A 14,126-nucleotide genomic window follows, 5' to 3' on the forward strand; every position below is an offset into this window, starting at 1 on the left:
CTTACCTTGTAGAGATCCTACTTTCTTTTTGTATTGTGACACAGATGGTGCAAGAATATAACCCCAATACAACACATAGCATAAAATAAACTGATGGCTTTTGATCCTTCCCTACTCAATTTATTTTTTTTTTAAATATCCTGTTATCCATACACTAATATTACTCACATCTTCTGAAACACAAGCTACTGGCGGTAACCATTGAGGCTGACCAGCTGGAAGAGAACCACACAAACACGGGTTGAACATTTAAACCCCCTTCTCATAGTACACCTAGGAATAGAACCCAAAGCTCAAGTAAAGCACAACCACAATGCTAATCTTAAACACTCCTAGGCTTTTGTTTTATTTTCTTTAATTCAGATCATGCAACCATTTTGGAATTCTATGGTTTATTTCATATTTCTCTGTTCGTTTAGAGATATTGTTCTGAGCATGTTTTATAAGTAACCAAAGATCTGCTGTCTATCTTCTGATGTGTGATAATCCGTATGGTATGAGAGTTTGGGATTTTTGCCAAGTAGAAAAAGAATATGTGTGTGGCATCATTGAGAGCTGGGTTCCTGACTGTAATATAATCTTGTCTAAGCAGCTTTAGTCCAAGGAGCACAGAAAAAAGGAGACTATAACAATAAAATGTATGCGCTCTTCTGCACAAATATTGGTAAAACAAACACAAGTAAGAGTCTTTGGTGCGTTCAAATGGATTAAAATGCATTTACCCACCCAGGTCCTTAAAATGCATATTTGAGGGTGTTCTTCCCCCCACCTTCTAGATTGTAAGCTCTTCTGTCCAGGGTTCTCTCCTCTTCCTGTGTCACTGTCTGTATCTGTCTGTCATTTGCAACCCCTATTTAATGTACAGCGATGCGTAATATGTTCACACTATATAAATCCTGTTTATTTATATTAAAAATGATGATAAAAATCATAATTCACAAACCTCATTTTTTTTAAAATAAAGTTGTTGGTTGCATTCATTGCAGCCTAAAACTTGCAATGGGCTCCATTGTTTCAACAATGCAAACATTCATAGGCAGACCTTCCTCCATCTTTAATTTGATGCTATGATTCCGCCTGTGAATAGCATTTTTCTTCCAACTATATAAATTAACAAAACTTTGGCCACCTTTTTAAAAGTTTTTTTGTTATAGGGTCTTAGTTCACTGCTTTCTCTTTATATACAAAGTATACCTAAACAAAGTGTAGCTGAGAGTAGAGCATCAAAGAAGACCAGCAGCACATTGACTTAACCTAAAGCTTTTACCAAGATGGATAATCCAATAGCATACAACATAGAGCTCTACCTTAGAATACCTTCTTTCACCCTTTTCACCCACAGTTGGGCTAAATAGTATCTAGAAGAGGAGTCAAAAGTTGCAGAAGTGCTGTTATTGTATGCTGTCTGGTTAACTATCATTTACTAAGCTATAGTTTGATTTTGTTTTTGTACTTTTCTGATTTCCATGATTATCTCCTTTTGGTGTGATCACCTAACCGCATAGTGGTCAAATTAATATTAGGGCTTTTGAGCAGCGCTTTCACTTCTTGGGTTGTCGATGAGACAGTTAAGAGAAATTTAGTATGTGGTTCAGTGGCTAGCACTCTTGCCTTTGCAGCACTGGGTTCCAGGTTCAAATCCCAGACAGGGCACTATCTGCATGGAGTTTGCAGGCTCTCCCTGTGTCTGTGGGGGTTTCCTCCGGGTACTCCGGTTTCTTCTCACACCCCAAAACATGTGGTTAGGTTAATTGGCTTCCCCCAATAAAAAAATAAAAAAATTGACCTTTAGACTACATTAATGACATTGGACTATAGTAGGGACATTAGATTGTGAACCCCTTTGAGGGAGAGTTAGTGACATGACTATGGACTTTGTACAGCGCTGCGTAATATGATGGGGCTATATAAATACTGTGTAATAATATATAGTATAGCCAACATAAAGCCCTGGTATTTACCATTTGTTGTGGACATTAATATCAACTGTTCTTTGTTTTCTGACTAGGCGCTGGTCGGTGATAAGACGTTGGCATTTTGGTTAATGGATGCAGAAATGTACACCAATATGAGTGTCCAATCTCCTTTAACATCTGTTATTGATCGTGGTATTCAGCTCCATAAGATGATCCGTCTACTTACTCACGCTCTTGGAGGAGAAGGATATCTGAATTTCATCGGTAGGTTCAATAATGTTTTAACACAATGTCTGCTTTGACATCGTTGATTGCCTGGGAGCATGACAGACAATGACATATCTGCATACACCCCAAACTTCTCTGCTATTCTGTTTACCTCTTTGTATATTCTGCATTCCCATTGAAAGTTAGGTCGGGCTCCCTATATTATTTTGAAAACGAACTTCTGCCAAATAGATATATACAACTGAAATGTATGTGAACTTCCTTACTTGTTAAAGGATTTTTAATCCTGTTTACCCAATTTTGTGCTTTATACTCAACTTCCAAACAACATAAATCAAAATACTAATTATATGTATGCATGTTAATATTTTAATTTGTAACTGGATCACGTTTTGATCTTTTTTTTTTTTTTTTACTCTAAGCCTTGAATTTTTTTTTTGTGAAGGTCATAAAGAAACCATTAATGTTACATTCAACTAAACTGGTTTCCTTAGACTATAGGCTATGGGCTCCTACAGCAGACATACTGTCTTATACATCTATACTATTTTTATATAAGAAATATGTAAGAAGCCTGAAACATCTGATAAACTTGTTGATGTGTCAGATGTCCTATCCTTACTGCACTGTGTAGTTACAGCTGCTACATCATTGGTATGTTCTGCACAGACAAAAGGAAACCCTGGGTCCAACCATACTTTTTCCATTTCCGTTGTCATAATAAATTACAAATATCTAGTTTGTGATAGAGCTTTTGAATCTGGCCCTGTTTTTTCAGGCGGATTAAGTTGTCTCCATCCTCTTTTGCATAGAAGTAAGCCATGCAGTATATATGGAAAATGAAAATTTTTTTTCCTCTATTTCAGGTTAAGAGATTTTCCAGAGACTCTAAAAACTCATAAAATAACATTAAAACCTTTTGTGATGGGACTTCTTAATACACAGTGTATCGTCAAAAATTAAAAACTTAAAAAATGCTAGCCAGTAGCACATATATTTAATCTATTCCTTCAGCAATGAGTAAAAGTTTTACTTGCATCCATTTGTAGTACATTACATGTATTTTGCTGCAGGACAATAGGCAGGTGTGAATAGAACCATAAACAGGACAAGTTGAGTCTTCTTTTAATATATAGACTAGGGACAGATGAATTCTAATAGTTATTATGGTTTAGAAGAAAGTTTTTCGCCTAAACGCTGTCAGAGAATAGGAGAAACAGCAGTGTTTAATTATGTTGCTGTTTTTTATGCAAATGGTAACCTTGAAATGTAAGACACATGTACCCAACATTATTGAAGTTGTTTTATTACTGATACTGAGCCCATAGCCGAAGGCATTTTTTATCTGTACCGACTACTAATTCCTTCTGCTTTTTTAATGCTAGATTTGCAGTGTATTCACATTAAACAAAATTAGTGTTATTTTTTTCTTCTTCAAAATGTAGCTACTTATTTGGTTATTAAAAAAAAAATAAGCTAATACAAGTACCTGAATTGAATGGAATCCGCCTCTTGTAATCGCCTGCATAGCAACACTCAGAACTGAGTGCTGAAAGAGTAGTACAAGTAGCCATTTTGCAGCGCTTATGATAATTAGTCACATGTTGTGCTTATGATAACAAGTCACATGTTGAAAGAAGAAGAGAACAAAGTGAGCATCTGCTGCTCCTTTTACATAGTAGGTAAGGTTGAAAAAAGACACAAGTCCATCAAGTTCAACCACTAGGGAAATAAACATATCCCAGAAATAAAACCCTATAAGACATAGTTGGTCCAGAGGAAGGCAAAAAAAAAACCCTGGTACAACTTGCTTCAACAGGTTTGCTTCAATACCCAGGTATATTCTGTGCTTCTAGAAAAACATCCCGCTTTTTCTTAAAGAAATCTATAGTAGTTGCTGAAACTACTTCCTGAGGGAGCCGATTCCACATTTTCACAGACCTTACAGTGAAGAATCCCTTCCTTATCCGGAGCCTAAACTTCATTTCCTCCAGACACAGAGTGCCTTCCTGTTCTTTGTAATGTCTTAATGTGAATAATGGGGAAGAGAGTTCTCTATATGAACCATTTATATATTTATACAGGGTGATCCTATCCCCCCTTAAATGTCTCTTAAGGGAGAATAGATTCAGTTCAGCTAATCTCTCCTTATAACTGAGCTCCTCCATTCCTTTTATTAATTTAGTTGGCCTTCTTTGCACTCTCTCCAATTCCACAATGTCCTTTTTGTGAACTGGTGACCAAAACTGGACTGCATATTCCAGATGTGGTCTGACCAATGCTTTGTACAGGGGCAGGTAGATGTCTCCATCTCTGCAGTCTATTCCTCTTTTAATACAAGAAAGTACTTTGCTAGCTTTCGATTTTGCAGCTTGGCACTGCATGCTGTTATTAAGTCTATGATCTACCAGAACCCCCAGATCCTTTTCCATTTGGGACTCCCCCAAATGTATTCTCCTTGACAGTATGAAGCATGCATGTTGTTAGCTCCCAAGTACATAACTTTACATTTATCTATATATTAAATCATTTGCCACTTGGCTGCCCAATCAAACCGTACATCCAGGTCTGCTTGTAGATTATAGACATCCTGTATGGATTTAATTCCATTACAAGATGTTAAACAGTAAAGGCCCCAACACTGTACCCTGGGGTACACCACTTATAACCTTGAACCATTCAGAGTATGAATCATTGATTACAACTCTCTGGATGTGATCTTTAAGCCAGTTCTCTATGCATTTACAGATTGACTTTTCTAAACCTATCGACCCTAACTTGCATATTAACCGTCTGTGGGGTACAGTGTCAAATGCTTTAGCAAAGGCCAAGTACACTTTATCAACTGCTGTTCCACTGTCTACATGTTTACTTACTTCCTCATAAAAAGAGAGTAAATTTGTTTGACAACTTCTGTCTTTCTTGAAGCCATGCTGACTATCACTTATATTATTATTTTCAGAAACTCCTCTATGTGGCTCTTTATCAAACTCTCTAAGTCCTTTCCAACTATGGACGTTAAACTAACAGGTCTGTAGTTACCTGGTAATGACTTTGCTCCCTTTTTGAAGATAGAAACCACATCCATCGGTACCTTGCCAGTGACTAAGGAGTGCCTAAAGGTATTACACACTGGGGAAGGGAAGATGAACTAGCAGGGTCTCAGCCTATTTGTACAATCTTACTAGAGGTGTGTGCATCTCAGAACTGGCTGAACAGCAGCGTTCTCCCCAGCCCCTTTTATCCGGATTCCCTTTTATCCGTACCACCTGGCATTTTTCAGTAACCACCCCGCTGTTTTCGGGTGGTTACTAAAAAGATGGTTAACAATACAGGGGTCACCACCCCCCTACAGCTTCTTCCCCACCCAGCTTTTTCTAGGGAGAACCCTGAACAGATTTATATTTATTATTACTATTCATATTTGTATTTGTGTATCTGGTGATTTGCATGTTTTTCCAATTTACACTGTTTTGAGGAAATTGCATACATCTTATTGTGCATGTGCTTTTAATTTAATGGTATACATTTTTGGGGGCAGGATATGGTATTATATTTCCTAGTACTGTCATTGAGTGGCCAGCCCACTTGGTAAAAGACAAGATTGTAGGAGAAATGGACAGAGGGGGTTTTAGATACGGCCATTAAATATACAAAATGGAAAGACAGGTATTTAATTACAATATTCAATTATAAAACATAGTAATGAATAAAGCTTTTCTGCTACAATCTTTTTATATGCTGCTTATTAAAATGCTCAACGCTTGTTGCTTTACACCATTCCATTTTTATTAAATTAAAAACCTTGCTAAAGATATATAAGTACAGCTGTAATGCAGGTGATTAGATCACAGTAGATATAATAGATTTTTTAATCACCCATGTCCTGCCACAGGAAATCACACAGATGTGACTTCTTCTGACATCTTGACAGTTTATCATCAAATATGGCTTAGCAGGGTTCTTCTTTAAAAACAAGCTGCCTATACTTATCCTCTGGTGTTCTAATCTTCTTAACAAAAGGAGATTCTAGCTGCTTTTTCGTAAAAGTCGTAAAAGGCATGTGTGCTACTTTACTGACTTTAATTTCTGCTTATGGGTAAGCAATGTTTGCCCTCCTGGTAGAAGTCAATTCTGTTACAAGTAACAAAGATGAATCACCTATTTTAATCCAGTTTTCTGCTCAGGAGACTTTGGTTTTAAGAAATATGATTAGATAGAACCAGACAGCAAAATGACTGAACTGTAGTATTTAGGTCCCTAAAGGTAAATACATAAGCTGTTTTGTTAAGAAAACATGAAGAAGCTTAAAAAATACGATGCAAGAGCACTTTCTTGAATGTGAACATAGTTAGATATTACATCCTTTTATGATTCTTTTTTTTTTTTTTTTTTTGCAGTATACATTCTTTCATTATAAACGCAAAAGAGTAGACAACCCTTTTATATAAAGTAAAAGTTCTATTTATTTTTCATTTTAATGCAACACCTGGGTGCAGCACCTCCCCTTTCTGTATTGATCACCGTGGTGATCAAGAGGTAATGGGAGCACAGAGCCTCTTTTGGCTGCTCTTTCTGCGCATGTCCTTTATTGGGAGAAACAAAAAAAATACATTACATTACCCGATCTCACGCCTGTGCAGAGCAAGATCAGGTGATGTACGAAGGGGGACCCAGAAGATGAGTGAGGAAGATGGCAGTGCCCGGCCCTTTCTCCAAACCAGACCTGAAGAAGGATACAGGTACGACGCAGGACCCGATGGACGAAACCTCCCAATGGATCTGCGGAAATAAAGGTAAGTATGTTTTTTTTTTTTTATTTTGACTTTAGTTCGGCTCTAAATCCATCTTTAGTTAATTTATAGATACAATATGGACAATTTAACATGTAACACATTTTTTTCCTTATCGCACATATCCAGCATGTTGAACGTGGGGTTGAAAAGTCTAGGGGTAAAGCCATAGTTTTAGTTTTTATGTGTATGCAATACATTTGGAATGCATCCTAGACACAGATCACCAAAATTCAAATTTTATTTTTATTGAGCAGTGCACATGACAGTTTGAAGGCCGTGTTTGACTTTCTTTATGTTCCTTTAGAAACTAAACCAAGGTGTGTGAACTGTAGGCAAAGCAGGTCAAACACAGCATTTAATTGTCAAATGCTGCACTTTTTAAACCTTTGTGTTTGAATAGATATTACCTATTGACGCCTCTAAAATTAGTGGCTGAAAAATCTTAAAAAAAAACTACTGTACCCTAATTCATGACACTCTGTGGACCCTCCTGCCAACTCTACTACTAGAGACAGTAGGTATGTAGGAGTTAGTTGAAGTAATCAATTCCTGTAAAAATTGGTTTCTGAAGATTTTTTTTTTTTATTACATTCTGAAGTTAGAGTTTGTTAGCTTTTTGCTTTGAATATTTTTTTTGACTGATGTTCTATCATCTACTTAGCTTAAAAAGCCTTACACAGCCAGCCCAGCCTAGAACCTTTACCTTGCTGATGAGATCTAAAAAAAAGCCTGATATTTAAGTAAATTTCTGTGTCCTGAGTGGCTTTAAGTAACCTCCTCCACCATCCTTTTTTCACTGTTTAGATCCAAGACAGTCCATCGCCAATGCTCATCGCTTGCTATATCTAAAGTATCAGCTTTGTATCAGTATAAAAGTATCTGCTTTGAATAGCTTTCCCTAGAAGGACTGAATAATCTGCAGTCCTATGTTTTTATTTTTGTTATTCATGAGCACCCCATTGTTTTTTAAATTTTATTAACTGCTCCTGTCTTTGTCATTTTATCGTTTTATAAAAACAACCTAAAATTAATTACAGAAAACCAAATCTCAGTATGTCTCAGTATGTCTCTATACTTACCTTCATATTATCCATGCTTCACATGTTGCTTTTTACAGAGCGATCATGAGGATAAAAACCTTCAGATTGTTTTCCCCTGCAGAAGTTGTTAATTATCTTTTGCATTGTTTTCCATCCTTCCTTTGTTTCTTGACTCTGTACCTAGTGTATGAATAAACTTGAAGTTTATAAAGCTGGGAACATGCAGTGTTGATGAAAGAAAGGTCCAATTTTGTGTAAAGACCCCTTATTCTAAACCAAGAGGGCACTGCTGGATAAGGGCTTTCTTTTGAGTGGTAACAGTTTCTGTTTTTTGTATAACAGTATTTCCAGAGCGAAAAAAAAGAAGCAAAATATTAGCAATCCCCTAATAATCCAACCTGAAGTAAGGTCTGTGTCACTGGTATGTCATACATCTCTAGCTGCTTGCCTGCCAGTTTACCTCCTGCAATTCTCTGTTTAGCAGTAATTATGATGGCCCTCACTAGCAGACAGTGATGTGTGGGAGGGAGCATAATTAGGGACCCAAAGAAGAATATAAAATATGCACACTGACTTACCTAGATTTTAGCTCCACCAGTACGCTTAGCAAATGCCTATGGTTCTATACCACTGTTTCTTTGCTAAAGAAGGAATGAAAATTTGTGAACCTAATTCAGGTCAAAATGTTTATTTTTTTTTGTGTAAAACGGGATTTTTTTTTTCTGCCTTTTGGGATTCAGAAAAGGAATAGTATTAGTTTATCTTAAAAGAGGTGAAATCATTACTAGAATATGTTGTGCTAGACCGAATTTGAAGGATAAACCCTAAAAAAGCTGATCAATTGGGTGTAGTCTTACCGAGAAAACAATCCAAGCCACACAGTGGTTATAATTGAGTTTAGGTTTGAATGCTAGTTGGAAATTTTTCAGTACTCTTTATACTTTGTTGGCCTTGTTCCCTCTGACTACAATCTGTTTTTCATCCTAAACAATTAGCCTAGGTACACACGTGCAATGGTTCTCGTCCAATAATCGGCTGATATCCAACAAGAATTTTGCATGTGTACAGTGGTCGTCGTCCAAACGACCGCCCCTGCCCATGGACGGTACACTACTAACGATCATAATGGAAGTGAAGAAGGAGAGAGAGCAGCAAAGTGCCACTCCATCATTCTCCCCCTCCCCTCTTCATAGAGCAGAATGGTGCTGTATGTACAGCACTCATTAATGCATCACACAGTCGTTTCTCATTGGAAAGGATCATGAAAGAGCCTTTCCAACGCCAATTATTGTACGTGTGTACGCAGCCTAATCTAGTGGTATTACTACATATTAGGGCATTGTTGAGGCACAGTCACTGCTGAAGCAGTCACTAAGTTTGGAGTGTGGACCTACAAGCAGACTATATAGAAAATTATGTGTGTGGGTGTGCATTTTACACACATTTATGTGCATATTTGTAATTACCTGTGCTGTGTTTTACATGTATTATAATGTTTCACTACAACTGTATATACCTACCAGGGTATACCCTGCTTAAAGCGTTACCTTTTTTACATATGTTTATTGACCTGTCTTAATTGCATTCCATGTAAATCCATAAATGCATCACTTTGACTGATTTATTATGGAGTAAAAATGCAAGTTTTGCTTTCATAGGTAATGAATTTGGCCATCCTGAATGGCTGGACTTTCCAAGAAAAGGAAATAATGAAAGTTACCATTATGCCAGGAGACAATTTCATTTGGCCGATGACCAGATTTTGCGCTATAGATTTCTTTATGCTTTTGACCGAGATATGAATAAATTAGAAGAAAAATTTGGTTGGTTGGCTGCTCCTCCGGTAAGAATTCTGCAAAATGTAATTTGTGAAATATAACTTGGTTGTCCTTCTGCTTACACTGCAGTTTGAATGCCTTTCAGTTTATTGATTCAGTGTTATATGAAGGGGGTAAGGCACTAGATTTTCTCCCTCCCACTCTCAAGATCTTTGTAATCTGAAAATATGAGGCATGGATCTTTGTTGAATGTCAATGTAAATACTAGTTTAATTAAATTCAACAATAATAGACAAGCTCTTTAGAAAATGGACTTGTAGCTTTGAATAACCTGAGGTGGAAAGCAAATAAAATCTGCTTGTAGATGCAAGAACAGGAGTCTATAATAAAGTGATCAGACATTTCAAAACCACTACACAATGTGATTAATAATATTTACTGCTAGCAAACCAGTATAAATGTCATGGTATAGCAGATAGTGAAAGGGTTCTATAGCTGCAGGAATTAGGAAGTGACACTATTTACAGGGATATCAGCATGTTGGTTTCTATCTCCTGTTTAGTGTATAAGATCCTAGAAACCCCATGTCCCTCCCTTATAGAAACAGCAGCCAGCTTCTTCTGTTGCATTCTGGTCCCGATCAAAACACACCCAAGTTCTCAAACCAAAGCCAGTGACCCACATCATAGGGTTCTTTGGTCCCACGTAATGAGATCAAAATTGACACGCTGTTACCTGAAAATAACTACTATTTAAAATGTTACAATGCAATTAAAATATATTAAATACAATATTATATATTGAAATTTGCTATTGAAGACCCCAAAACATATGTTGCTGTTAAACAGTCCCCGTCAGCCATTATAGCTAGATTCTATTATTCCAACTATTTTACCTTTATGTATTAGAAACTCGTACTGGCCGGAGCACAATACTGGATACAGAAATGTGAAAGCAGTTGTTATTATGGTTGAGCTTTACAGATATTCTCTGATATACCAACACTTTAGTGAAGCGTACATTGTGACTGCTTGATGTTTTACCTACACAAATCCCAAAATACACACTAAGTAAGAGGTGTACTCCATGTTTATTTAGTTGAGCAATAACTGCAGCAATAAAAATGATCTAGTTCATTTTAGTCCTGATTTAAATGCTCTTTTTTTTTTAGTCTTTGATTTTCTCTGTTTGTGATATTTGGTGCCAAATAGGGTCACATTTCATAAGAGAAGGGTTTCAATTTAGCGATTTAAATGGAATCCCATTTGTTCTGGTAAACATTTGGGGAGGATGCAGTCTAAATTAGTGTTTGAGAGACAACACTTCTCAGTTTTAGAGAGGTACATTTTCCTATTTTACACAACATAGGTAGATTTTTGAGTATTGAGAATTGGGAATTTTGAGAATATTGAGAATTGTCCCATGATGTCATGGGAAATATGCAGATCTGCTACCCCCTTCATTGTCTGCCCACCCCAACACATATTTAGTTGAATGTGGAAACAAGGCCAGTGATTTACTTGACTGTAGGAAGACCTTGGCTGAACAGAAAGTTATTTTTTCAGGGACTCCTAGCACCTAAAGTCTGTGGATCCCAAATAGGAAAATATACAAAAGCAGATATTTAGGTACATGTTGTTATCATATGCCATCTGTTTAAATGCTTGTAAGGTTTGTATAATTTAATTTTTTTCAATATGCAGCAAGCTTTACATCTGTCATCCTAACTGTCGTGACCATCAACTAGATGCAAGTATCCCTCTGAATTTCCATCTGGGTTGGTGAATGGACCATATTGGGCAGTGAGGTGCCAGATCCTGCAACGTTTATAAACAAATAAACCTTATGACCAACCTTATCTTTTTAACAGTTTCCTTCATGGTTCATTTCCTGTATATCTGCATATCTGTGTACTGCTGAGGAAACTGATTCAGTGGTTGGATCATATTTGCAGGTCTTCTGTCACTGTCCAATCCTGGCATTTTATTTGTCAGCCAGAGTTGTTAACCATTTTGCAATTTTCTCATTTGTAGGCCTACATCAGTACAACGCATGAAGGAGATAAAATTATTGCATTTGAGCGGGCAAATCTACTTTTCGTCTTCAATTTCCATCCTTACAAAAGCTTCACTGGATACAGAGTGGCTGTAAATACACCTGGAAAATATCCTTACATATTTGTTGTTGTAGCATGGTAGATCTTGTTCTTAAAATAATTAGTTATTCATTTTAAATGAAGATAAATAGATATTAAACTAATTTCCCATACTGAGATATCTTCCCCTGAGGTCCTCAAGAAAACCACCACTTCAGGGAGGGTGAAACTCCTGGCCCCCCATAGTTCTAACAGGTTCCTCTTGCTGACCTCCACAACAGGTTATTACAGTAGAAAAGCAGAGGTCAACAGAAGCAAGCAGTGAGAGGACCAGGGGATTGACACTCTCATGGGTGTTGGCTACCAAGCAGATTTCAGGGGATATTTTTACTAAATCGTTCGATCACGAAGGTGGCATAGGGGATAACCATGTACTCTTTTTTTTTTTTTTTTTTTGTCATGTCTGAAGAACATCCAAAAAATAAAGTGCAGTCTCTAGTAGCTGGGTCCTTGGCACAGTTACATAATATGACACATAACTCATTGACACAGTTTTAGAATATCACTCACAAAATGGTGCCAACTTTAATCTTTGTGGATGGTCTGCATAAGGAAAAGAAAAGAAAAATTGATCCTGTCAAATTACCTTTTAAATCTAACCTAAATTGGCTGCTGGTACTGAATCTTAAGTTGTGGTAATTTGGGTCATTCACCATATGCCGATGATTATTTTTCCACTCATTTATTTTCAATTTGGGAATGTCTGCTGAGTTTCAGATTTGGTCAGCTAGCCAGCATGTCTTTTATTATATGGTATTCTAATGCAAATCCAAAGTGTGTGTATGGATTTTAAAAGAAGCTGCATGAGTGCATTCCAAGATGGAACACTAAATATCTGTCCACATATTCAGAACTTTAAACATGTTGTTCAGATGTCACCACCACATGTACTTTTAGAATGTAAATGCCAAATTCCTTGACATTTTCAACTTGAGACCCGATCTTTTAATGAGCAAATAAGGTCATTTAGAATGAGTCACTTATTTGAGATTCCTGAAAGCGTGGATGTAGCTTTGTCGGTTACCCACAGGTCTCATTTGAAACTGAACTCCAAGATGTTCTCCAATGTTCTTCTTTACTTCTCTTTCCTGTGCACAGTTAAAATGAACATATTATTTTATATAATAAAAGTGGCAGCAATATCATATTGCTACATCATCTTGCAGCAGTTACTATCTGGGAGGAAGAGGGATCAATGAGGCAGCTACAACCTATGGAAGTTAGGTGCATCTCTGAGATCCTATGAAGTTTTGGGACATTAGGGATCATGGTGGGTGCAGTTGGGGAAGTCAAGAGGAAGTTATCTGTGAGGAGGACAAGTGTGTTAAGACATTGTAAAGTCTGCCAATTAAGCAATGCTAGAATGGATGTGCGGGATGCTAAAGTTTACCCATAGAGTTGGTGAAAGCTTATATATTATTTTTATTTGTATGACCTTTTGAGAACTCCTATTTTGTATCTGACTGTGAATTGCCTTTTTTATTACCGCCAAGGGTGTGTTGATCTAACATAAGCTTACTGAAGATACCTAAAGGGTTTTTCAAGTCTTAAGCAGTGCAGAAGGAGCATTTAGACAAACAAGTTTCTATGATAGGCTCCATAACTGGTTGCAAAAGCTATCTTTCTAATCCCATAAGTTACTTTTGTTTTTTTAGGTCATTGTAGGCCAAACCGTGCTGTTTAGCATTAGTCCACCAGTAAAAGGGTTTTCACATAATTGCTAGAAATTTAAAACCTTTTTTTATTCTATTACAATGGCACACAAATACATACCGTGTTTCCCCGATTATAAGGCATCCCCATTAAATAAGCCACCCCCGATTTTTGATAAAATAAAAAAAATAAGGCACTCACCCGTGAATAGGACATCCTCCGATACCCGATCCTGTGTGTGTCTCCTCGATGCTGGCTGCAGTGCAGAGCGAAACTGAAAGTAACAAGCCGGCACACGCGCCCCCGCGATTCTGCACCAGGAAGCAAGCTGCTGATCCCTGCCCTAACGGAGTTACCCGGCCGTACAGTAGAAAAAAAGGTAAGTCAGTGAACAGAGGGGGACAATCGATGGCATAGATTGATCAGAAGGGGACAGTCAATGGCATAGAGTGATCAGAAGGGGAATATGAACGGCACATGAGTGATCAGAAGGGGAATATGAACGGCACATGAGTGATCAGAAGGGGAATATGAACGGCACATGAGTGATCAGAAGGGGA

At 37.2% G+C, this 14,126-nt stretch overlaps 1 protein-coding gene across 1 annotated transcript in view; it reads left to right on the plus strand.

Moving 5' to 3' along the window:
• The window catches only part of GBE1 (1,4-alpha-glucan branching enzyme 1), a 98,489-nt gene that overhangs the window by 77,696 nt on the left and 6,667 nt on the right, over nt 1-14,126 (plus strand). The window contains exons 13-15 of the mRNA XM_072431969.1: nt 2,009-2,180; nt 9,639-9,823; nt 11,792-11,922. Of these exons, the coding sequence (XP_072288070.1) occupies nt 2,009-2,180; nt 9,639-9,823; nt 11,792-11,922 (488 nt within the window). The remainder of the gene's footprint in view (nt 1-2,008; nt 2,181-9,638; nt 9,824-11,791; nt 11,923-14,126) is intronic.

Source organism: Pyxicephalus adspersus, chromosome 1 (genome assembly GCF_032062135.1).
Source record: "Pyxicephalus adspersus chromosome 1, UCB_Pads_2.0, whole genome shotgun sequence".
NCBI lineage: Eukaryota > Metazoa > Chordata > Amphibia > Anura > Pyxicephalidae > Pyxicephalus > Pyxicephalus adspersus.